The sequence below is a fragment of the Dysidea avara genome, chromosome 7 (assembly GCF_963678975.1).
Source record: "Dysidea avara chromosome 7, odDysAvar1.4, whole genome shotgun sequence".
NCBI classification, from domain to species: Eukaryota; Metazoa; Porifera; class Demospongiae; order Dictyoceratida; family Dysideidae; genus Dysidea; species Dysidea avara.
In genome coordinates this window covers 14,740,686-14,767,181 of record NC_089278.1, presented here as the reverse complement: position 1 = coordinate 14,767,181, position 26,496 = coordinate 14,740,686, and the positions used below count along the sequence as shown (strand labels likewise).

Sequence of the window (26,496 nt, the reverse complement as noted above, 5' to 3'; positions counted from 1 at the left end):
TATAATATTAATATTATATGATTACCAAAATCTAGGAAACAAAGTGACTCCTATACCTAGCTAGTCTATAATTTTATGATTTCATGGATGGTATAAACTATTTTCAATATAATTATGTCTTTATATGGCTGGCCAGACGTTGTAGCGATCCAAATTAAACCTCAAGATTTAGCTGACAGTATTACATTTCATTCATTATAAATTATATTATTCATTAATGCTAATTTTGAAATTGCGTTATGAATGTTCTAGTAAATCTGACTGCTCTATTAGAGTATCTCAATCTTTATGTATAGGATTTTAAAAATGCTCTCTCTTAATCCGTGTTTGAGCCAAAATAAATGTAAGCTTCCTATTATACTGTACGTAGCTGTACTATTCTGCGTGCATGGTGTTCCTGCTGCAAGCCCTCAAGTTAAAATTTCAGAGGGGTTTCTGAAATTTAAACATGCCCCTGTATTATTATTTAAAAGGCATATATACAGCCTGCACCTTACCTTACAAGTATAGTTATTACTTATAATGCATAATACGAGAATTTAGCCTATCAAAATTGTTCTTGAAATCATTTGTTGTAACTGCATTGACCTCCCCCCCCCCCCAGGAAATTATTGATATATTAAATGAATTCTTCCTAATATCTCATCTTGACCGTAATTTAAATAGTTTTAAATCGTGACCTCTAAGGGTTAGTTGAAAGGGTAAAGAAGTTATAAAAATCTACATCATGCTTGTTGTGCATTAAATTATATATGGGGTTATCATGCCACCTCTGCATCTTTGATATTTCAATGATGGAAACTTCAAAGCTTCTAGCCTTTCCTAGCTAACACTCTCCATCAGTTTATACTTGTGTAAATACAATGATGACATGTAAGTGAATATGAATCAATGACAGAATAATACAATTAAATGCAGGGATATGTACAAGTCTATAGTGGGATAATATGTATATACAGTAGTGACATATGAAGAAGCATATATACAAATACATTACATTACACTGAGTATAATCATGTGTGCAGTGTAGCCTAACTACAATGATGTCACTTCACTTCCACTGTGTGGGGATAAGGCTGAGGAATTGATGAAAGCCGATACTGAAGGATTACCTGTGGACCCCATTTCTACTTCATCTTCTCTTACCTGCCACACTGCACACTTATACCAACAACAGTTATACCTCAATGCTACGTAATCCCTTACTAATAGTATCAGAGTGAATATACAGTGAACTATAAATGTGAGTAAAACCAATAAGATAGCCCACCCAATGGAACTGCCCAATTCATTTCGATAATCTAATGCAGCATAGATATAGTCTCTTTCTTTGTGATCAGTGCCACCACTTGCTGCGTACACACCAGTAAACACAATGTAAACTAATGAGTACACCATTGGAGCATAAAAGTGTAATAACATAACGGGGATCCTAGCCATCACAAGGTCAATGATCACGATGATCAAATTGATCCCATGTATGTGCAGAGAGTACACATCAAAGTCATCAAAGTCAGGGTCAACTGTAGTATAGTACCCAACTGTGACCATGAAACTAGTAGTAATTGTGATGGTATAGAGTACCCACAAGATCTTTACCATGTAATCCATTATAGTAGATGTGTTAGTTGATGAGTCATTATTCCTACTACTCCACCACACTCCAATGTAATACTTGCAGGTAATTGTTGTGATCAGAATATGAGTAATGACAAATGTGATGTATGCCCACACAGACAAGAAAATGAAAGTTTTGCCACCTCTTTCTTTACTAATTGATCTGTTGATAACATATGCTATTAACCAAACAACTGCATAGGCTGTTGCCAGAATCCGACAGGACACAAAAATCCACCATCTTATCCACTATAAGTGACAGACAACACATGCCAACTAAACTGAGAAACAGAATGATGATGATTTATTACAGCATGCAGATACCATACAATACAAAATTTGGTGGGAGGCAAATTCGGTGAACATGATATTTGCTAAAACGTTCTTGTCTAATTTTTAGTGAGCTAAATGATACAAGCATTCACCAAATTATAATCTGCCAAGTTCTATCTAGAGTGACATTGCCAAAATAATTTCTCCCAAAATTTCGTATCATATGGTAGTTATTTCAATAGTACTTAATAAGTAATAACCAGAGCCTACGGTATACTCTCATAATTGTCTACTATAATAGAGTGAATGATCTATTGTTATAGGCAGAAACTTTTGAGGGATTCTTTGGTTTTAGGTTTGTTAAAATATTTTGAGGGTGTATGCATAAAAAATGCAGTACATTGAGTTTGTAACTTTGATATTTTGTGGATTTGATAAAACCATGAAAAGTGAATCTTTGTCTCTTCAAAATTTTTAGACCTTAAAGTAGCACTATCAGTCAATAGTATCTTAACCTCGCACTTGGGCTCCCAGGTTTAAGCCTAGGCTGAGTTTTGTGCTCAACAATTCAACCAACTCTGTGCTCAAACTTTCAAGTCTGCTCAGACTAGCAAACCCATTCATTGCAGACCTATTCAAGTGAGCTTTGTTATCCAAACACCTGAATGTAAAATGACTGTTCAATTAGAGTATTTCATTGTCTACCTTCACTTCTTTTGGAGCATAAATATGGGTGTATTTTATTACAGGATACAATGTAGATAGAGAACCATGACTGTACATGCACATGTGAGAATTGCATTGAGGTAAAACCCTTTACATTTGCTATTAGTGTTGTACTGATTCCACTTTTAGGCAAAATCGATATCCAATATATTTTACCGATAGCCAACACGTTACACTCGTGCATACTCCACTAAAAGTAACAACTAATAAAGCCAATGCTGTGAGGTTGTGCACTTACCTCAACTCAGTTGCTCGTCAGACAAGTGGGCTAGGGTTCCAACCATCATTGTTTGTTATTGTGGTTAGTACAAAACATAAACAAAACGTGCTAGAGCCTTTGACACCAGCCCTCCAGTGGTACTGCAGCTGCTGAAGCTGAATAGACTAATAATCTGCTGGCCACAGCCCATTACAACTGATTTCCAATTATGGTAAAAACAGCTACTTATCAGCTTCTATACTGATTACTGATCTGATAACCTGTACAACTCTATTATGCTTGTATTCTCCTGAATGATATACCTTCACTGCCTGTACCATATATATGATGTAAAAGGTACTTCTATGAAAGTAACAGTAACTGTCAACTAATATCTAGCTGGAATGTCAAGAACATAAGTAACACAACCAACAAAGACTTTACATTGGACCCTTTGTCAAATGTTTTACATTACGTCTTGCTGCATTCCAAATTAAATCCTTTATCTCTTAATTTGGCCAACTTTTCAAAAATCAAATCACTATAACAGTCTAACAGAAAAATGCAACATGAATCAATGACAAAAGGTCCAGCATAAAATGCTTGTTAGTCGCATCATTTATTCCTGGATAACAGCTCTTTCGGTTGCTAGTTAATTTCGTAGATATACATTTTTGAACAGCCAAGTTGTTTTTACATGCCCATTTCTGTGAATCAACGTAGTGTCACACTCAGATAGTAAGAGGAAAGGCAGGTAATCTATAAACAAAGACTCTAAGAGTGCTTAGCATTGATCTTGTGGTTAGTAAGGTATCTCATTTCTACTTGCCATATTTCTTTTAAACTTTATAGTGTAGTATCAATTGTGTCCAGGTAATGTTGTTCAAAGTTTTTAAGAGTTTGACTTGCCAACTTTATGGAAATTATGGTGAACTACAAAATACACTTTAATTTCCGTATCAATAAAAGGTTTGTTGTAGTATTATGTTAACAGTGAAATGAGAGATTGATAATTAAAACACAAAATTAACATCTAAGATTTTCATGAGCCACATTTAAGGTGAAAACAGTTACCTGGCTCAATAGTTACCGGATGCAGGGAGGATTTTTCAAGGTGGTTTACAACAGCAACAATAAGTTACCAGCAGTGGGTTTTTAGGGGTGTAGCACCCAGCCAATGAGATCTTGATGTACAAAATGCAACAGATTATGGATGAAGCAATATTGTGATAGTTCATATTTTGTATAACTTCCTGGGACACAGCTATGTGACTATAATCCTGGTCTAGAAATACAACAACAAAACAAATCTGTAAATACATGGATATTGATATGAATGAGGGTTTATGACCCATCTGTACATCATTCCCTGAAAGATAGCTTCACATTACTATAAATTGTTGTACTATACTGCATGCTGTTACTCATTGATTTTCGTGCAGTCAAGCTGTTCTTGCTGAAACCTGAGGAACCTAAAATTCAATAGGAGGGTTTCTAAAACCCTTGGAAACCACTCCTCCTCCCTACACCCCTGGAGAGTGTAAAAAAAATTGTCCAAGTTTATCAGCACTGATTCACATCTTATTAGGTGAGCAACTTACCAGTATAGAGACAAGAATTATTTGTCTGTAATATTGGCTTGTCGTGCTAAGAAAAGTGGTGACTGGTTGATACAATTAGTACAGCATACAAAGCACACTTGGCATGCTTTATCTAGGCCCCCTAATAAAGAAAAAACATTTAGCCTTCTGAGATGAAGGTTGATATTAATTTCGACTGAGTTTCATTGAATAAGTATATTGCAAGTCATTTCAAGTTGAAAGAAAGCATGGATGACTCCAGGAATTCGACGACTGGTTTCCACTCCAGACTTGGGCCTAGCTACATAGTTTTATAGTTGAAATTATGTAGAATGGAAAGCATACACTACACATTAGTGTAAGCACACTAGCATGCAAAACATGTAATATAAGGGAGTCTTGGGGCATGCTCCTCTAGGAAAATTTCATCATCTGAAGTTGAATTTGAGAGCATTTTCAGCAGTCCATCAAAATCATGTTAATAAATAACTGACTATTATATTAGGGTGATTGCTCTATTAGGGTATATCAATCTTTGCTTACCTGGCTTCTGGAAATCTTACCCCAAGAAAATTATTCATAAATAGTCTCTAGCAGTAGCAATAGTTCACAACATCACAGTATAAATGCCACAGTATGGTTTAAGTCTAAGTATATAAAAGGATGGGCTATTTTAGTTGCCTATACTGACTATTTACTCTAAAGTGCACTGCACTGTTTTATTAAAGTACAAGACTACTATACTAGAGTAGGTAACCAGCCAGTATATGAGAAATAAAGGCTGTACAGAGTCTATATTATGACTTCCACAATTTGTTCTGAGTGTCTTACTTGTGCTGGTTTGAAATGTGTGTAATGGGTTTCTGAAGGCACTATAAATGTCTCTCCAAATTTAACAACTGCAAAACAGTATAGCTGGCCTCCTAGGAAGAAATAGTGAATCCCTTCAAGACTTGGCCATACAAAAATGAAGAGCGGCCTTGAGGTTCTTTCTACATAATTCTCATAAGAAAACAAGATCAGCAGAAGATTGTTCAGTAGAGAAATATTCTACTATATATATATCAACCAAGTGGGACACACAAAAATGTCCTTTTCATTGTACTTTGCCTGTATTATATACTTGGATACATGCAACATACACACTGCACTGTAGCTAGCTATTTGCAGGCATTAAATTTGTATGAGAGGATTAGTTGTTGATTTGCAGATGTAGCTACACTATACACACATGTAGTATTTCTAATGAGTTACTGTTTCATTGTACTAATTGTTATATGTTGAAATCATAGTACACCAGAGACATTCACTCTCCCAGTCCTGGCATAAAATTCAGCTGTACTGTGCAATTGTAGTACCACAAGGAGCTTGCACATATACACACCATAATACATGTATATATAAAGGTGCAAATAGCCTCTGAAGTGACCATTGGAGAAAGTAGATTGCTTGTTGTTAATATTTGGTTGCTTGTAAAATGACTGCATGGTGTTACAAGTGTAGGTTGTAAGCCTTAACAATCAATTGAGTGTCTGCAGGAGTGAATAATAGTAACCAAACAGTGCTGCATCATGTAGCCTCTACAATACTTCTCAAGGCCATCAAGAATATAGATGGTGAGTCATGTATCAGCAATTTTTTTCTTCTTTTGGTTAAATATATCATTGTTGGCCACAAACTTAAGCCTGAGTCTTATGATTGGGTATATCAAATTTCCTCTTTATATACCTTAGTCTTAAAACAGTAACACAACTTGGCCAGCTGGTAACACAACTCAAACTAGCTTCTCAGTAAGCATCAGAAATCATCCCATATTTTAAGAGTGCCGGTGACTTATGCAACTTCAGTTAATTTTTGACATTTAAAAGAACTGATTTAGCTATGACATGCAGAGCAGCAATTTTCAGATTACAGTTACCACTGTGTAGTAGAGCTGTGATCTGGACCAAATGTACATAACCGATTATTGGCTCCCTATAACCGATTGATTAACCGATTAATTGGCTTAATGCTTATTTTTACATTTTCATTGTCATTTTGTACATTAACAGTGTTTTCTTAATCAAATGTGCTGTTTGACATAAGAAGTAAGGGGAAAGAGTGGCTTTGTGATGTGTAATTCCTAACAAACAAACAATAAACAGCCTCCTTGCTCACTTTAGTGCATTCTTCATGACCAAAATTGTAAACAATTCTGTGGTCATGTGATCCAATTGTATAATTGGTTGTTGTATACATAGCCCGATTATCAATCACCCTCAACAATATCCGATTGATTAACCGACTATTGCATAACCGATTCACAGGCCTACTGTACGTGTAGCACACGAGGCATTGATATAGAGCCAAGAGTGAATGACATCACTAGACACTGGCTACAGCGATATTATGAGTGGTGATGTAAAAAGTATGGCAACTTACAGTTCCTTATACAATGCAATATAATATACATAGTTCTACTACTGTTACTTTTGTACATCATTTATTGTTAGTGATTTGCCACTGATGTGGAGAATTCACAACTCTGTGCTGCCTGGATACATTACTCCCCCAGTAAAGAAAAATCTGTGTCCAGTGGCTGTGTTGCCTTTAGCTTTATTTTCAGAAGGGGGGAGGGGAGCTAAACAAAACTAAACAAAAAATCCTCTACTGGCCGGCCATGATCTACCATGATGCACTGCAAAACCGCTCAAGCCTAGTTTCCGCGCTTAAGCCAGCTGCTAAAGGATCCTACCTCCCAATTTTCAATGTCATAGTACAGAGTTGGTTTAATACAAATTCATACTGTACACGGAACTCACGTACTTTTCTAGGGGTTGCAAACACTGTAGCGTCGTTATATCTTAAGCTGAATCGGTGAAGACTGATTTGCTGTTTAAGCAGGTAATAAAGTGTTGAGTTGTGTGTATCGCGGCTCATTCTGGCATTCAGCAAGTACAGTCACTCGTCTTCCAGGCCATCCAAGGCTCGATCCAAGGTCAAAGAAACGCCTCACTGAACCCGGCGTGATTACCCATTTCCGGTTTCTTCATTTCCTGTTGATTTTTCTTCGAGCACGTGACCTTGTGAAGAAGGAGGCAACCTGGCAGGAGTACTTCGGAATGGGATACACAAACAGAAACTTGAATAGTAATCTTCTGATGATATTCGCACTTATACATATTTTCTCAGCACAAGGTACGTATGTATTTGGGTCTGTTTGTGCGTCACTGAGACGAGGCCGGAGGGCGTAGTTAGCGTATTGATCATTCAGCATTGAGGGATAAAAGAATCTTTCCTTCGGTTGTAAGGTTGTGCAAGGAAACGATTGATGATAATGATGCACGATACCACGATCTCGTACACAGTAGTGTGAGTGTGGCAACCGCCAGTGCAAATCAGTTGTGGAACAAAAAAAAAACAAACTTAAGTGGCATACTACTACAGTTGAAAAGTCACAAAGGCTAGTTATATCCTGAAAGAGATACTCTGTATTGTTCAGTTTCATTGGACGTACTACCTCGCTACATCTTTGAAGCGGAAAACACTGACATATTCAAATCTCTGCTACGTAACTATTATTTTGCAATCAATAGCTAACATTATTTATTATATTATATCTGTGTATATTCTTCTGTTTGTGAAGTTTTCACAGTAAAAACAAAGCAAACAAAAAAAACAAGCAGTCTAGATGGACTGCCCCTCCTATATACCATTTCAGGCAGCGAAATCAGTGGCACGTACTGAGGTAGCTAGTGGACAACTATTAGTTTTACAGTATGATAGTAGAGACCACTAAGGTTTGGGCGTGGTCCATGAAAAAACATCACCCAAAAATCAGCCTCAATTTTCCCTGACAACAATGCCAGTATTGTTTATAGGTAAAACTAAGCCCAAACAAGCCTTCAGATCGACGGAAATGCTTTCAACAAGTTGCTTGCTATGAATTTTTTTATTAAACTGAATTTTCTAGTGGCTGACTGACTGACTGATGCCTTAAGACAAGCATAACTTGATAATGGCCAAGGCTACGGGCTTGATTTTTTCACTGTTTGATGTCACTTCAGCCGGACATGTACCTTTTGGCATACCGCAGTACTTACAATGTATTCTTCATGGACTTACCAGTGTCCTCCTTTGTGTTCCATTCATCTTTGCTAACAGCAAAAGGTGTTAATTTGGCGGTAGTGCATGATGACTTCCTTTCGTAATGGAAATCGTCTGTATTTTTCATAGTGGCTACTTTGATTGCAGAGGTGCTTTTCGAACAGTTCTTGTTTCACAATGCTGTATAATGGATTTGTTAACAATGAAGTGTAATGGATACTTCACTTTTCAGACAATAATTGATAGTTGTGGCGTGTGGCGCCATTCTTTCCTTTGATGCGGTATGCGTGGGTTCACCAGTCACAATAATTTTTTTTTACAAAAAGATTAACAGACAAGTACACAAAAAAAAATTGGAATTTTCAACTAGAATAGGGACTATAGCATATCAATAAAAAGTACTGAAACAAGTTGGAGTAGTGCACGATATTAAATCACAGTAAACAATACCATAATGGAAATGCACAGTAGGGATATAACATTTCTTATTGCATTTAACATCATGCACTACTCCAACTTTTTTCAGTACTTTTTGTTATCTTTTATGGTCCCTACTCTAGTTGAAAATTCCTATTTTTTTTGCTACTTGTACCTTAGGTACTTGGCAACACTGCTTTATTGGCATTAGCTATGTATTCTCTTGTATACACTGTCAACCCTTTTATACCATTCAGGCATGCAGATGATATTAGCAATGTTTGTGTTGCAACCACAATTGCATTACCAATCAGGTCACAGCATTTTGTTTAAATAAATATTTAATGATGAGTGCAAAATGGCTGTTAAGTGTACAAAAAAGATTATGAAGCTGGTATAGATGTTGGATTAGAATTTTATATAGTATATGCATGACTGTATAGATGTATATGCTGTCCAGTTTGGTAACGCTTGTGCTGCTCAACTGTTACTCATTATCCCCACAGATCAAAAGGTATTTGACTCATCTCACACAGCTTGTGTACAGCCATACATTATCACGTGTATACAGGCCATGATATTTGTAAAGCTGTACAGTTGCACAATGTACTGACCCTCTTATAGCAAATCCTGCTAAATCTTCAAAGATTAAGACACATAAAATGTCAGCTGCATCAAACTACTCAATGTACACACTGCTTAGCTACTCCCTGACCAGCACCAAAAATCATAATCACTTTGAATTTCAACATCCATGGCTTAATTCAGAAATTGACATATGATTGTTAGAGATTGTAACTAAAAGGAAGCTAGTGATCCCTTCTGTCTAATATCAAACTACATGCTTGTTCTCAATAAAATGTTATAGTTAATAGCTATATGCATGGGCAACTTGTAGTGTGTTGTATAACTCACTTAAGGTGTGTTGTCCTCTCCTAGTGGCATTGACTGCTGAAACAAGCGGGGGTACACAATCTGGCGCAAGAAGTTGTTACGATGCAGTCATTGCTGTTGGCCTGTCAATGGTGCTTATTTTGTTCATCATCGGATTTGTCATCTCTTTTTCTATCAATATCTACTTTGCTTTCCAATGGAAAAAGATGAGGTAAGAATTAATAAAGTTGCTATTTATTTGGTTATCACTTATAGGTCAAGTGGTGATCAAGCTAAGGTGGTATATGATGGAAACCTAGCAGCAGTGAAGTGGTCATCAGACCCAATTTATGAGAGTGCAGATGGTGTTGCTATTGTACCTAACCCATCATATGGTGATAGCATAAAGGTCACCACTGCATACAGTAACCCTGAATTCTACATGAGCCATGAAAGCAAAGTGAACGATGACATTTATGAATATGAAAATTAACAATTGTTTGTAATTCAAGAATAATCTTTGCCTGCAGTAACTTAACTTGGTCTAGCTAGTTAACTTGTAGATGTATCCTTCAGCTGATGGTACCCTCCAGCTGTCCAGTACTTGACAGCCAGTGCTGTGGGTGGTAGGCAAGGGCAGTCCATCTAGCCTAGGAAAAAAATAATAGTTGTATTCTTCAGTTTATATTGCATGTGACTGAGAGCTATTTTATCTGACGTTGATGGATAAAAAAATAGCTAGCTACCTAATATGCCCACTGGTTTGGTTATGATCATCTCGTTCGTTGAAAAATTCGTAGATGATGCACATCTTGTGACTTCCTGTAAACAGTTTTCGTTTTGCAATTGATTGCATCATAAAACTCATGTCCCTCTGGTGCGGCCGCCCCTTCGATTAGAATCGAAGGGGCGGCTGCGCCAAAGTATCCGGAACAATGCTACGTGCTACATTGTAGCCACGTGACTTGTTGACCGGAAAAGAATGAGCAGTTGCAGAGGTTTTGTCGTCTTCGTTCTGTTGCTTATCAAGCAAGGTAAAAGAAGTAGCTTACCTGTCCTGAATAACTATTACACACCATGTAGCTACGTATGTGTTGATTGCGTGCTCAAGATAACGTACGTCATTAGAGGGAGTGGTTGATTAATGGAAAAGGAGGCTATGGCTTCATGGTGGGAACATTGTAGGACCGGTCCGGATCATCGATAAAACACGATCACAACAGCTTTCTTATCACACACTACACTGTATGTTTGATCGCGTTTTATCCATGATCCGTACGTCCTTAAAAGGATAGTTATAAAATTACCCTATTCGTGGCTGTGTGTGTCCTGTCACGGAGGTCCGGGTGAAATCGGTCCGGCCGGACCGATTTTGGTTGACCAAGGCCGAATATTTTTGGCATCCAAAATTGGTCTGGGCAAATGCGAACTGATTCTACGAGAAGACTCTTCTATTAGGATGGCTGACGGCTGTTCCATTGGAGCCCTTAGAATTCCCCTACTGATGACTATAGCACTTACTTGATTTGTTGACTGTTCTGTTAGAGCCTATACCACAGTCGAGGTCAGATCATAGGTGGCTCCAGGATATTGGTGACTGGTTTCTGATCAGGAGCATATAGCTATAGACTTTTGGTGAACTCGGACCAAAAAAAAAAAAAAGAAAGAAAAAAAGAGGTACTGAACTGCCTGCTGAGAATAACTGCCCTCCACTAACTATAATAAACTGATAAAGTACATAAAATCCTTATTTATAGCTATACCTTGCTACTCTACTTCTCAGTTCTCACTGTGACTGCTTTATTAGAGTGATTGACTGCTTTATTAGAGTATCTCGATTTGAACGTCTTATGCCTTTGCAAAATCAATGCTAAATATACTTTTAGCTGCTTAAATACACTTGACCGGTTTCTGGAAACATCAGAAATCCCTCTGGAGCTGCCCCTGCAGATTATCTTTAAATTATCAAAAAGTGAGCAATTTCACAGTTATTCCTATTTACTGGTTATCAAACCAACCTCTATTTTGCATCAGTAATTATTCAAAACTCTGCATATGTTTTTCAATGAAAGTTGATGCTGCAATTTTCCCTTAAACCTCTATTAAGTGCGTCTTATATGTTTTATTGTGATTTCGTAAGTCTGTGAAATGAGAAGGTGCATTACTTTGAGGACTTGTATTTTAGAGCAAATTTGGAATGTAGGTTACCAAAACTGGAAGGTGTTCGCACGTGTCCCATTTGAGCATGGATGAATGAAAGTTGTTAACTGGATGGTGTGGCATGCCACCTATTTTAGCACATTACTATGTGTCTCAATACTATATCAAATGCAACTTAGTATTTAATACATATATGGGTTAAAGCTGGTTAACTGACTTAGTTCTGTGTGACCATAGAGTTAGATCATCATACAGTACAGTAGTATCAAATGTACTTTCAATGTAACCCAAAATGTGTTCCAATAAGTTACTACAAAATTTTTAAGGTTTCTAATGACTGACTAACAGACTGTCTGATGCCTTCATAATAATGTAACTCAAATACTATATATGGTCTTGCTTTTTTCACCTGACATGTGTCTCCTGCAGTAGGCACAATGCACACATCATGGACATACCTTTGTCCTCCACTTCACAGTGCAAGGTATTCATTCACAGGTATCAGTGGCTTTATTGTTGCCTATTATAGCTAGCAGGTACATTATAGGTTTCTATGGTAATTATAAAACTTGTGTGGTGTAACAACATACTGTATGATGTATCCTAATAGTATGCCTGTATGAGTTGTAGTGTATAGTTTGTGCTATCTAGTTGTTTTACAAGATTCTAGTTATAGTGATGGAGCTAATGCTATTACATGCACTATGGATAAAGCAATTAGTACTTCAGATTGTGATCTTACTAACTTATAAAATTTCAAATTTTTCATTTTTTGTTATACTATACGTACACTATACATGTATAGCTAAGTTTTAAAGTAGGTTATGTATTTTTAGACACTGATGCTCAGTATACGGCCTATATTGAGAGAAACCCATCTTTGTCAACATACCCACTGTTTAGCAGTCTTACTCTTACATGTGTGGTGTCACCAAGTCCATCTGGTTCAGTTTCGTATAGCTGGATAACTGATGAATGTTTCCAGACTAGTGATTATAATGGTGGAAATCCTGCTTGTTTCCCACATGGTCAGGCATCACGGAGAGTCACTGGTACTAATCTTAGAGCAGAGGATGCTATTGATAGTCTGAGATGTAGAGCAAGGTTTACTGTTAACTTTTTTCAAACCATAACTGTAACAAGCAGTTCAATTACAATCACCATATCTGGTAAGAATTTGATTTCAAATTTGTGCATCATTAACTTTATTGCTTCATTCTCTAGGAACTGCACTGATTGGAGGTAGTAATGCACTTAATTCTGCAAATGTTATTCCAAACAATGGATATGTAATCGAGCCAGGCTCACCTGGTGTAATTGCTCGCTGTGTCACTGGAGAACCTCCTGGTACTGCTGGTATTAATTCATTTCTTGGTGGATGGTTTCGTGATGGCTCCCAACTACCTGTTGATCAAAGTTGTTCATCTGGTGCCCCAGTAGAGACACGTGGCTCCAGTGTTAGTGAAGGTTATATTGGATCTAATGACCTCTATCGATGTGGCAGCTCATTTACAACTTCTGAGGAAGGTGTTTATGAGTGTATGACTGTTGCAGGTGGCTCTGTTAATACACAGACTCTAACACTAAATGTCTATGCAAGTTCAAGAAGTGAGTTTAGTTTATTGTTGATTCACAGGTTTCAACCTGCCTGCTTATTTCTTAGCATCTCCAACAATAGACACTCCATCACCATCTCACATTAATACTGATGCTGGTGTTTCAGTGTCACTAACTTGTAGATCACGAGGTTCTGTCCCTGACTCATTCACTTGGGGACAAGATGGGTCTACGTATGGTAGTGGCACTACAACTGCTGAGACTTACACTTCTTCCAGTGCAGTATATCGTAGCACATATACTATCAGCAGTGCACAAAGCTACCATACTGGAACATGGACTTGTACTGTATCTAACCTGCTTGGTAGTGATAGTGCAAGTATAACACTTCAAGTAGGTAGGTATACACCATGTTGTGTGTATAATGCATTCTATCATGGTCATGTGTCATATGAGCATGCACTGACTTCAAACCTGTTATATAATACAATGATGAAATGAAGTAGTGTGTGAGTAGTGGGGTAAATAAAATTCTAGGAAAATGGGAACTGGGGAATGACCAAACTTTAAGTGTCTGTAGTGTTTTAACTTGTTAAGCAATTGCCACCTGATATTGTAAAACCTATGTTTTGGGTACAGTGTACATTCGCCGATAAATACTGTCATATGTGCTCACATTGGAGTAGAGGGTAGGAGCTGGGCACAGACTAGCTGGTTTTAAAATGGACTGGGGTAGTCTCAGATCAAACTGCATTCTCTCTAATAGTATAAGAGTACATACTACAGGTTTGCAAAGAAGGATAATCCCATAGCATTGACTCCAGTCTTATCAATACTGTAGAAGAATTATAGGATTTTACACAAATAGGATGATTGTTTCAGAAACAGAGTGATAAATCTAGTGTGAAATTGTTGGGCAAGTAATGTCGTTATACTAGTAGTAGGCTATGGAGGTATCTCTGTGAATATTTTGTGTTCGTGTTCATAACTTACCACCATCAACAAAACTGATTGCAACTAAACTTGGCTACAGGTAACATGTGTTTATGTAGTCTGTGCATGCCAAATTGTGAGTGATTTGACATAGCCACAGATTTTATATGGCACAAACTGATGTGGAATATTCTAGTGTTGTGTGGTCACCGTTTACGAATACAAACATTAATTTAGTTGAATCAGTGCAGCGTAGAGCTGCAAGATCTGTGACCGGTGATTATGGCTTTACGTCTAGCGTCACAGGGATGTTGAACTCACTTGGATAGACATCTTTGGAATGTAGGTGAGAAATCTCGCAGGTTATCATGCTATTTAAAATTTTGCATAATGAAATTTCCATTCCCAGCCACCACCTTCCTATGTCAATAACTACATGTACAAGAGGGAAAGATTCAGACAGGTGTCAGCTCACTTAAACGTTTATTCTCACTCATTTTTTCCTGCCACTATTAAAATATGGAACAGCCTCCCAGCTACTGCAATTGAAGCAAGCAATATAGATGACTTTAAGAAAAGAATTGTAGACTATTTTTGTATTAACCCAGCTATAGGCTAAAACGTTGTATACTTTGTGCTTATGTATGTTCTCTTGTGTGTATCTGTGCTTTATACTCCCTAGTGGAGGTCTGCAAAGTATCAATAATAAATAAATAAATAAATAAAAATATCTGGCAGTGTTAAAAAATCACATATGGGACAACATCATGAATTTCTGACAGCAACCCAGCAAGACCATCAATCTGCAAGAAAACAGTCTTACTTACCTAAATGGCTTGTTAGAAAACATGCTAGAGAAGCAGACAACTCCTTAATTTGGCTGCAAAACATTTTCCTCAGGTGGTTTCAAGACAATTTCAATGTGCAATCATTCAATTGTACTCGAGGAGGGCTTATTTATGCAATTGTTGATTGTTGATTATGAGAACTAAGATTACAAGTGTTGCACTTGAAGAAATGGCTAGAGATTCAGCTATAACAAAGTTTTGGTATGGAACTGAAGTTTTTCAAGCAAAGTCGTGCTATGCTACTTCAATCAAATCATGTTGTTGTAAAACCACAGAGTAGCTAGAAATTTCCAAATAATTTCATTAAACAGTTTAGGAGCTACAGCCCAACTAAGTTGGAATTCATGAAGTTACCCCAGTGACGAAGTTACCTCCATTTTACCCCTTATTGTTTTAAAATTTGTTTTTGTGCCAAAAGTGGTTGGGTTTCAAATCAGGTCACAATCATATACAGTACATGACTTGTGTCATTATAGGTCCAACGTTACCTTCTAATGTTGGAGCAACAACATTGGGGTCTCGTAGCATTCGAGTTACTTGGACACCATCCACATTTGGTGCCATTCGCTATCGTATACTCAGTTATTTGCTATCATTTGACTATGTCGGATATTTAGAGGTCAGTGGTGGTAGTCAATCCAGTGTGGACTTCACTGACTTAGAAGAGAACACTGGGTATAGATTTTCAGTCAGAGCTATAGGAAACAGTGATGTATATACTACTGCAGTTGGTGATGCAATGGCTACAACACTTACAGCTGGTAAGTATTATCAGTGTATTATTTTGTATATTGATATTTCCATAGCACCTAGTTCACCACCACAGAGTGTTACAGTTATGGCTGTTGACCCATCATCTCTCAGAGTAACATGGCAGCAGCCACCAGAGATTGACCACAATGGACCACTGACAGGTTATCAGATACGTTATGGACAAGTTGGAAGAAGCACATCAACTGTATCCACCAGCTCCACCTCATATACTCTAACTGGACTAACTACATATGTGCAATATACAGTACAAGTGGCTGCTGTAAACAGTGATGGAACTGGACCATTCAGTAGTTCATTAACATCACTATCTGGACAAGATAGTATGTTGTTTTACTCTGTTGTAAAATATTTAGTTGACTTTATTGTTTTATAGTACCGACTGTACCAAGATCACTGACAGTAGATGGTGTTAATGATAGTACAGTTAGTTTATCATGGATGTCGCCTAATCCATCCAATGGTATCATCACACAATACATGATGGAGTACAGGAGATCTGTTGACTCATCATACACTAGTGTAACATTATCTGCTACTACACTAATGTACACTGTAAGCGGATTAGATGTTGACACTGAGTATCAGTTCAGAGTGAGGGCATCTACCAGTGTTGGGGATGGACCATTTACTGATTTAGTTACTCAAGAAACAGGTATATTGTCTTATCACTTACAATGCTATAGAATTAAATTCCTAACAATGATGGATAAAATACTGTATATCGGCACCATGCAGGTTGTAAATACCAGCTCTATCCCCATTGTTTTGCTCAGCATGATAGTTTTCATCTGCTCCCAGCTAATGGAGGGTAATTTTGAGTGACAGTATTTGTCATACAAGTTAATGGATAATGCATTAGTTATCTCAAGAAATTAGAGCCACAAACACCTTGACTGATTGAAAAAGGCAATGTTGTACAGACTTTTCAGCTTCTATTTGAACACCTGAGTATTCAGTGAACCATACAAAGTCACTCCAGGAGTGCATCAAACTCTATGGACGAGGGAGCATGTAACTCTGTAAACAGCGAAATTCAAACATGGCTGCCATGTACTACTTAAAAAATATTTCAAATTAGGATATTATGCGGATGCGCATACTCAAGCATGTCACATTTCTGCTACAATGAAGTAAAGCTATGGAATGAAGTTCAGGCTTTCTACAGACTTTCTACAGTTGCACTAATCACACAAAATTACTCTGCTTGACCATTCCAAGCTTTACCTTCGACTCTACAATCTTCCAGCTTTGCTACCTTCACATAAGATGATGGAGTAGCAGCCCATTCAGTGTAAATCCCTGTTGTGTCAGTGTAAGAATGATGTAATCAATTATATACATAGTAACACTGGACGCCATGTTTGAATTTTGCCAGTAGTATTGGTAGTGTATGGAGTTACACACTATAGGATTCGATGAGCTCCTGGTCATGCCATAACCTCTGCAATATGCATGTGTTTAATAGAAGCTAAAATTTTGTATACTGACAACAAAAGAGGTCAGAAAACTAGCAACCCAGGCTAGTATGGTTAACATCCATATGTGGTAAAGCAATGCCATGATTATGCTTTGCTTGTGCTAGACCACTGGTGCTTGCAATTGGTTATGATTCTAATGCAGCCATTGGTTTTATCCAATCAAACAGTACGGTAAAGCTATTTAGTAGGGTTCTCCCTAAAATGATGCTAAAAATGCAGTGTCTAAAAGCCATCTTAGAAATATCTTAGATGACAAAAATCACTTTTACAGAATGGTCTTAAAAAAACCATATTTTGGTACTGCCTGATCACAGTCTCAGGCAATGAAGCAGCACATAGCCACCGTTTTACACCACAACCAATAGCAAACTCATGAGTGGGATATATCTTTTGTGGTTCTGGCAAATGTCTGTTTCCTGCACTTTGCTATTACTTTTATCTTTCATTAAATGGTTGTTTTCTTCATATCAGGAAACCATACCAAGGCATTAATTTTCCATATTGACACTGTCCTCAAAGGGGAACATCATGTTAGACACTATGAAATTATTTGAGGTGATGTGGTATATCTTGCAATATTGGGTAGAAGCTAAGCTGGGTTTATAAATGATTGCAATGAACCACACCTCTTAAACAATCAGAATATACCACCATACCTCTAATAATCAGTACTAAGGCCATGCCTCTAGCTCCGTATCAAACAGGGTACTGTACCACACCCCCTAGTTTAATCTGCTGCAGCGAGATCGAGATACTCTAATACAGCCACATGTATATTTTATAATTATACTAAACAAAAAAACTTGATAACTAGTGCAATAAAATTATTACTTTTTAAAAAAAATAGGGTTCCAGCGATAAAAAGTAGTGAAACAAGCAACAATGGGTTATGAAGGAAAATCCTGTGACAATGTGGTAAAATCTCTACTTTGGCATTGAAAAGGTGGTGAAAACATGCCAATTTAGGGATTTCTCACATTGCTACAATGGCAAGTTGGGATTTTCCCTCATAACTACTATCATCTCTTGTTTCACTACTTTTATCACTCGAATCATTTTAAATTAATAGTTTTATGCACTATTGAATAGACCAGAGGATCATATACCGTATATCAAATAAATTTGATGGTGAACTAAATTTGGCGAATTAGTGATTTGTCACTAAACCACCAAATTTAGATTTCGTCAAATATTATTTTCATACCTTATGTCCTAGCATAGTCCAAGCTTTTGATGGCAGTTGTTGAAACAGGTTTCACAAACCAAGTATGACTTCGTAGACACACCTTATTTAGTTGACACACCTTATTGGTAAGTTAGCACGGTTCTAGCATGCAAATGGGTGTGGCTTACGGACTAGACTAGACCTCATACTTGATTAGTGGGCGTGGCTCCACGTAAGCTTACAGATAGCAACAGACATGAATTCATGTGCAGACATTGATAAATGGGTGAGGCTCTACGTATGCCAAACAATCCTGATAAGTGGGTGTGTCCCACAAAAAATTTGCAGGATCCAGATGTTCTTTAAAGATCCAGACCCGGTTCAGTCATAAAAGCAACTAGACCAGACTGGTGCATGCAGTGATTGAATCCATAACATTTCAGCACAAAAGGATCATACACTACAACATGCACACTTTGTCCTTATACCACTCACGTGCACCTCCAATTTTTCAGTAAGAGCATTTTGCCAAATTAAAGTTTCGCCAACTGCAATTTTATAGCAAATCGCCAAATATTAGTTTCGCCAATATTAATTTTGTTGTTATACGGTAACTATATACCTTTACAATACACCATCACTTATCAGTCTTTACTAACTACTTCTTATACTATTTCAGAGGGTACAACACCTACAAATGTGATGGTGATGATACAACAGTCACCTAGTAGAGTAATGGTAACATGGGATCCACCACCAGTTGATGCTGACATGGTCACTAGTTATATTGTGTATTATGATGGTGTGGAGACTTTTGTGAATGATGGAAATGTGACAGTGACAATGAGAAGTGCTACAATAGACCTACCAGAAGAGTTTTCCACTTATCGTATAACAATACAAGCTATGTTTGGTGAAACATTGGGAGCCCCTAGTCAAGTAGTATCAATAATGACCTTATCATCTGGTAAGTCATGAGTTGTCAGAATTATAAAGTGTACGTTATATGTAAGTATATCGATTTCTCTGTATTGAAAAATTACAACTGTCTTGGTTAATTATAATAAGGCAATTTTCTTCTGCATACAGTCAATCTCAAGTTGGTTACAGTTTCTTTCATTTGTGAGATGATATCACAATTGCTAATAAGATACCAGTGTCTGCTTGCCTTTCATTGTTCATTGGTTGATTTTTATGTGAATTTTCTTGTACGACAACCAACATGACAACCTTATAGTTTAAGCTGTAGGCTTAACTGTTACATGCTTGTTGTTTTCAGTTCCTGATGGTCCCCCACAAGACATCAACCTAACTGGTGTTGATCCAGCAATGTTATCAGTGAGATACAGTAGACCACTAGTAGAACATGTTAATGGTGACCTCACTGGATATATGATCAGATACAGTAGAGTGGGTAGTGGTGAAGTAGAAGTGATGAGTGTAGTGAATGGTGACAACTTGTCATCACTGATATCAGGATTAGTGGCTTATGTTAACTACTCAATAGAAGTAGCTGCTAATAATATTAATGGAACTGGACCATTCAGTGATCCTGTGTTTGGATTATCAGGACAAGATGGTAAGGATTTGATTATGAATCATTATTACATTCAGTGTATTTGGTTGTACTAATATAGGCATGAAAGTATTTGTTATTTTGCAAAATAGTATATAGAAGTAAACAAAATTTAAGAATTTTAGGGAACGTAGAAATACAAAGTAGTGGAGCAAGGGAGGTTGCCTACACCTGTAGATATACCAATCTGCTTCAGTCATCAATACATGCTAAAGTAGTATATGGATTAAATGTCCAATAGTATATATCTGCAGGTGTAGGCATCCTCCTCTGCTTTATATTGATACTTTTTGTTTCTACGATACCTAATATTCCTTGTTCTAGTTTATTTGCTTTTTTGCAATATAATTAAACCCACACATACTGCATTAAAAAATGTTGTTCTACATGCATCAATTACTGAAAAGTGTTTTTGGCATGTTGCACAGCATTTCAAAAGAAGAATAAAAGTGCCTGTGCAATCAATCAAATCACTAATGGAAAATGTACATCAGTGAAAGGAAATGGGACACAAAGGAGGACACATACAGCGGAATGCCAAAAGGCACCTGTTGTGTTTACTAGTGACAAAATCAAGCCCATAGCTGTAGCTGTTATTGAGTAATGCTGATCTGAAGACATCAGTCAGTCAGTTGGTTGGTCTGTTGGTCAGTCAGTCAGTCAGTCAGTCAGTCAGTCAGTCAGTCGGTCATTCAGTCAGTCAGTTGGTCGGTCAGTCAGCAGAAAACTCAGTCATATAAACAAAAAAGCTAGTTTTTGGGAAATTTTTTGGTAGGACTCAACCCAAACTTTCATGGTCTCTACTATACAGTATAGTGTACTGTGTGATAACTGCCTAATTGTATAACACACACACACACACACACACACACATATATATATATATATAATATATATACCATTATAGTACCAAGTGTACCAAGATCATTGACAGTAGATGGTGTTAATGATAGTGCAGTTAGTTTATCATGGATGTCACCTGATCCAGCCAATGGTATCATCACACAATACATGATGGAGTACAGGAGATCTGTTGACTCATCATACACTAGTGTAACATTATCTGCTACTACACTAATGTACACTGTAAGTGGATTAGATGTTGACACTGAGTATCAGTTGAGAGTGAGGGCATCTACCAGAGTTGGGGATGGAAACTATTCTTCTGAAATCTCCCAACAAACATGTAAGAAATTTAATATGTGATTATTGGATATGAATCACCTACAGATGGTGCTCCTATAAATGTTGTTGTTGAGGTGACATCAGCTCGTATTGTTGTGGTGAGATGGGATCCACCCCCAGCTAATGCCGACTTGATAAGTGGTTACGTTTTATCTTATGATGCAGTGGAGGAGTTTGCCAGTGATGGTACTGCAACATCTTCAACAACTGTACACACCATTAATGATCTGGAAGAGTTTGTGAGTTATGACATCAGAGTACAAGCTGATTTTGGTGGAGTGGCTGGTCCTTTAAGTGTTCAAGTAAGAGTGATGACTTGGTCAGATGGTAAGCAATTGTGCATAAAGATAAGTACAGCGATCTTGGTGTAGCTACCATTGGCCGCTGCTTTGTTAACCAAGATACTGAGCTTGAATTAAGAGAATTTTAGTACTACATGATATCGTGATGCTGTGTGAAGGTCCTAATAGAGAAATCACATTTTATTTCAATCATGTGTGCCCAGTGTTGGGAGTAACATGTTACTTATGTAACGTGTTATGTAATGATATTGCTTTTGTGGTATCTAAGTAATATAACGAAATGTGCTGTAGAAACAAGTAATATAACTCAAGTTACTTTACTTACAAATGTAACGCGTTACCTAAGTAATATAGTTACTGTAACGAATCTAATATTATGTAATATTATTACTACGAGTAATGAAGTTACTAATCTCATTAATAATCCACTGAGTAATGCCAAGCCACAACGAAGTAATGTAGCCTACTGAATGAAGCTTATTCACCAGCTCCTTACTTATAACCAAGATTTGCACATTGTCCAACAATGCAATCATGTCACGTGATAAGGTGGTAGTTTCACACATGACAGCTTAAGGCTGTGGACACAAAGTAATATAATATGTAATATTATTATAGTTACTTTATTTTATGGGTAATGTGTAACTGTAACTAAATAGTTCAGTTGCAAGTAATATGTAATATGTAACTAGTTACTTTTAAAAAGTAACTTTCCCAACACTGTGTGTGCCTTACTACAGCTTTGCCTTTCCATACAACATGTTCAATGTTTGGCCTCATCCATTTTGAAGCCTAGCAGGTGCTCATCTGCCACTGTAAGCAGTCACAAAACTAATACCTAGTATGTTAGAATAATTTAAATGTACTATTGCATGCCGCACAATATGATGTGTTCTATATACATGTAGTTCCTGATGGTCCCCCACAAGACATCAACCTAACTGGTGTTGATCCAGCAATGTTATTAGTGAGATACAGTAGACCACTAGTAGAACATGTTAATGGTGACCTCACTGGATATATGATCAGATACAGTAGAGTGGGTAGTGGTGAAGTAGAAGTGACGAGTGTAGTGAATGGTGACAACTTGTCATCACTGATATCAGGATTAGTGGCTTATGTTAACTACTCAATAGAAGTAGCTGCTAGTAATATTAATGGAACTGGACCATTCAGTGATCCTGTGCTTGGATTATCAGGACAAGATGGTGAGAGTGTTTGACTATACCTTGTGAATACATATTATTTTTTTATTGCACAAATCATGGTGTATACTTATATATGTAATTACTTACAGTTCCCAGTTCAGCTCCTCAGTTGCTGACAGTTGATGATATCGGTGCTAGATATTTGGTGATATCATGGACAGTACCCAGTACTCCCAATGGTGTGATAACACAATATGAACTACAATATAGGGAAGCTAATGACACATCATATAGTGGACAAAATGTTAGTAGCAGTGACACATTGATAGTGGCTATTGAAAGTTTATCTCCCAACACCTTCTACACTCTTAACATAAGAGCATATACTTATTTGGGAGGAGGACCGTTTAGTGATTCTGTAAATGTGACCACACTTCCACAAGGTAAGCTGTTCAGTAAAGCAGTTTTACAAATTTTAATACTGTAAAAATTCCACAGCTCCTGATCCTGTTTCTAACGTCACAGTACAGTCAAGATTGTCATCTTCAATGTTAGCTGTTAGCTGGATGGAGCCCTATGTACCCAATGGAGTCATCAGTTATTACATTGTTTTCTATTTGCCAGTTAATAATACCTATGGTCCCATTATGGAGGGTACAAGGAAGAGACAACTTGTAGAAGATGGAGAATTTACAGCAAACTTTAATGAGTCTCCTGGTACACTAACTAACCTCAATGGATCAGTAACATACATGATTCAAGTATCAGCTGTGGCGATATTTAATGGAGTGGAATTGATTGGTGATCGATCAACAGCAACAGTTGGTACTACTGCTGAAGGAGGTAATGCTAGCTATAGTCTGTGTTGATGTGATAGGTTATTGTAATGCATGCCCCACTCTGTGTGTGTTCTTGTGTAGTTCCAAGTGCTCCTCGTGCCCTGAGCAGTTTGAATGTCACCAAATTTGATATTGGTGTCACATGGCAAAGACCTGATCCTCCCAATGGATTCATCATTGAATATACAGTAAGTAGAATGGAACTAGAACTAAGCAATCAAGGCCCATACCTTCAAAATTTTTATTGGGCTTTCTCTGGTGAACTTTGTGGGTTTGATGTGGTACAGTTATACTCTTTTGTGATATTTCAACACTTCTTAAAATTATGTCACATATGTAGTGCATTGGATAGAGTGATTGTTATATTAGAGTAGTTGACTACTCTATATGTGCAGAATTGTGGACCACTAAAAGTGGGTGACTTGTCTGATCCCACCAAACCTTCCAGACTATGGGGGCTTATGACAGCTAAGAATTAGAAGACATTTGTGTTTTGCACAGACCATCAAACTGTTAATTACTGTCCTCTGTTTCCCTACATAGGTATTTTATAATGTTAGCAAGACGTACCTGAACCAGTCTACTGGAGCAATGGAACTGTTTGATGACTATGACATAATGGATGTGACTGCTACCAATGATATCACTTACTCAATTGACTTCACTGAACTATTCCCAGGCACACAACATCAGTTTAGTGTGGTAGCCTATACCAGTGTGGGACCTGGTGACATAGCAGAGTTATCAATAACTACCTTGCCTGATGGTAATCACCTTTATATCTGTTTACCATCATTATTTTGTTGACTGTCTATAATATGTAGTTCCTCCGGATCCACCCACCCCACAAGTGACTGACACCACAGACACCACTGCTAGTTTGATAATATATGAGACATCAAACATTAATGGAGACATACAGTAAGGTACAGTGAGCTACAGGCCAGTTGTACATTGTACTGGCCACACAGGTACTATACTATAATTGTTCAAAGAGACTACATGGGTTTATTACTGTATAATGTGAGCTCCCAGTACAATGAAGAAGTTGCAGATGTAGCCAGTGATAATGGACAATCGTACGGGTACATTAGTGGTATAGTGGCAGTCAGTAATATTATCAGTTATCCATACTCTTATGAATTGGGGGATGGGAGTAGGTCAAGTTACGGAGGAGTAGATTACATTAGTGTTCCACTAACAGCTAACACTACACATGTTGTAGTGGTGAGAGCACACACTGCTGATGAACTGGTAACTACTGTGTTGTAGTATTTGTGTATCTCTGTTATATGTAATCTTTATGTAGTATGCCAACAGCATGGCTATTGAGTTCCATACCAATGGTGAGGTTCACATAGAGCTTACTGTACTGTGAATGTTTGTTTGTGTTTCAGTTACAATACATCGATTCCCTCAATATGGTGAGTGCGATAACAGTCCTGTCACTGCTGTGGCCACTCTACTAGCTGTGTTTGTCATTGGGTTTGTGATATCTGCATTGGTCAATGTATTCTGTATGATGCAGAGGAAGAAAGCTAGGTAAGGATCGAGTACTTGCACAATGATGTATATACTGCTCTATGATCTGTTGATAGATATGATTTTAACAACACTAAGAAAAGTGTGGATCAAGTGAGGTATTCTGTTACCACAAAACAAAACAATGATTGTGATGAAGCAATTTATGAAGATGTGAATGATAGCAGGCGTGTAGTACATGTTGCCACTGATGGAATAGGAAAAGACACGATCATACCTAATCCTGCCTATGGTACTATGAGTAAAATGGACATGAGTGACAACCCTTCATATGTTACGTCTGAACGTAACATGGAAGATAGTGAATATAGGTAGCTGTACTCTAATGTATTGCTGCATCGTAAATTGTACAGTTGAGTATAGTACGTATTTGTATTATACTTATACCTATAATCGGGTCACATACAACCAATTACATACACCAACATGACAACCTACCCATAGGGCATGTATAAACAGTGCCACTGCCAGTATTCAAAGCAGTGTGTATGCCATGGAAATGATACACATGCAAGGGTGTTTAACTGGTATCAGAAAATCACAATACTAAAACAAATAAAAAGCAGCTCAGTTACACAGAGCTATAGTGGTATATATATGTTGTAGGTGTGAGATGTTTCTGAAGATGATTCAGTCAAGAAGTGTGCATAATATGGTGTTTGTGAAGGCCAGCACAAACAGAACGTTATCCCAAATCAAGGCAATATGGGGCCACTGGTAGCTAAGTGTCAGTACATCAGTGGTGTGGTAATGTCACATTGATGTGTACACACTATGTGCATACACAAAATACTGAGCCATAGATGACATACTGGAGATAAACATTAAATCAGTAGTGTATGCAGCAATGTATCACTGATGGTGGAAAATCATTTCTATCAGCAAACCTGATGAATGATGAATCTGTCATGCAGCAACTTGGGACTTACTGTGCTACCTGGAAACAAGACTACATATAATTGTGAGGTAAAGAGACACCAGCCACAAACTATCCGTAGTCTGAATCAAAGTCAGTGTGGTTCCTAATTTCCTACTTTGCAGGACATGTGTACTTGAATAGGATACTCTGACTATCATTAAGATACTGTACAAATAGGTACATCAGTAAATGGTGAAGGCATTTCAGATAGACTCATGCTCTTGATTGCATATAGATAATGTGTAATGAGGACATGTTGAATTAACAGGACCAACTTCTATAATTCTGTTGAATGTTCT

General features: G+C 37.4%; 3 protein-coding genes across 4 annotated transcripts; 2 read left to right on the top strand and 1 right to left on the bottom strand.

The window, feature by feature from the left end:
* Positions 1-860: 860 nt before the first annotated feature.
* LOC136261032 (protein rolling stone-like) lies at positions 861-7,425 on the bottom strand. The gene is made up of 2 exons (XM_066054996.1): positions 7,201-7,425; positions 861-1,866 (listed from the first exon to the last, which is right to left on the bottom strand). Exons 1-2 carry the CDS (start codon positions 7,312-7,314, stop codon positions 1,036-1,038), a joined length of 945 nt encoding a protein of 314 aa, XP_065911068.1. The 5' UTR covers positions 7,315-7,425; the 3' UTR covers positions 861-1,035.
* LOC136261033 (uncharacterized) lies at positions 7,419-10,309 on the top strand. Its single transcript, XM_066054997.1, has 3 exons — positions 7,419-7,572; positions 9,838-10,003; positions 10,048-10,309. The coding sequence occupies exons 1-3, from the start codon at positions 7,497-7,499 to the stop codon at positions 10,262-10,264; spliced, it is 459 nt and encodes a 152-aa protein (XP_065911069.1). The 5' UTR covers positions 7,419-7,496; the 3' UTR covers positions 10,265-10,309.
* Positions 10,310-10,679: 370 nt separating this feature from the next.
* On the top strand, positions 10,680-25,671 carry LOC136260465 (protein sidekick-1-like). Of its 2 annotated transcripts, XM_066054197.1 has the most exons (21): positions 10,680-10,805; positions 12,768-13,100; positions 13,156-13,539; positions 13,595-13,885; positions 15,746-16,030; positions 16,076-16,363; positions 16,417-16,695; positions 19,366-19,653; positions 19,966-20,265; positions 21,170-21,448; positions 21,493-21,774; positions 22,658-22,957; positions 23,047-23,340; positions 23,396-23,740; positions 23,818-23,924; positions 24,280-24,502; positions 24,561-24,657; positions 24,708-24,990; positions 25,046-25,082; positions 25,134-25,278; positions 25,335-25,671. In XM_066054197.1, the coding sequence occupies exons 1-21, from the start codon at positions 10,754-10,756 to the stop codon at positions 25,591-25,593; spliced, it is 5,151 nt and encodes a 1,716-aa protein (XP_065910269.1). In that variant the 5' UTR covers positions 10,680-10,753; the 3' UTR covers positions 25,594-25,671. The 2 variants fall into 2 exon arrangements, with proteins under 2 accessions (XP_065910269.1, XP_065910270.1); XM_066054198.1 differs by lacking the exons at positions 21,170-21,448; positions 21,493-21,774; positions 22,658-22,957.
* The last annotated feature ends 825 nt before the right edge of the window (positions 25,672-26,496 follow it).

Excerpts from the sequence above, each read along its gene's own strand:
- LOC136261032 (XM_066054996.1), bottom strand. The coding sequence starts at position 7,314 with ATGAGCCGCGATACACACAACTCAACACTTTATTACCTGCTTAAACAG. Across the intron at positions 1,867-7,200 it reads TGTTTGCAACCCCTAGAAAA|TGGATAAGATGGTGGATTTT; the intron begins GTACGTGAGTTC and ends TGTCACTTATAG.
- LOC136261033 (XM_066054997.1), top strand. The coding sequence starts at position 7,497 with ATGGGATACACAAACAGAAACTTGAATAGTAATCTTCTGATGATATTC. Across the intron at positions 7,573-9,837 it reads ACATATTTTCTCAGCACAAG|TGGCATTGACTGCTGAAACA; the intron begins GTACGTATGTAT and ends GTCCTCTCCTAG. Across the intron at positions 10,004-10,047 it reads TTCCAATGGAAAAAGATGAG|GTCAAGTGGTGATCAAGCTA; the intron begins GTAAGAATTAAT and ends TATCACTTATAG.
- LOC136260465 (XM_066054197.1), top strand. The coding sequence starts at position 10,754 with ATGAGCAGTTGCAGAGGTTTTGTCGTCTTCGTTCTGTTGCTTATCAAG. Across the intron at positions 23,741-23,817 it reads TGGTACTACTGCTGAAGGAG|TTCCAAGTGCTCCTCGTGCC; the intron begins GTAATGCTAGCT and ends GTTCTTGTGTAG. Across the intron at positions 25,083-25,133 it reads TATTGAGTTCCATACCAATG|TTACAATACATCGATTCCCT; the intron begins GTGAGGTTCACA and ends TTTGTGTTTCAG.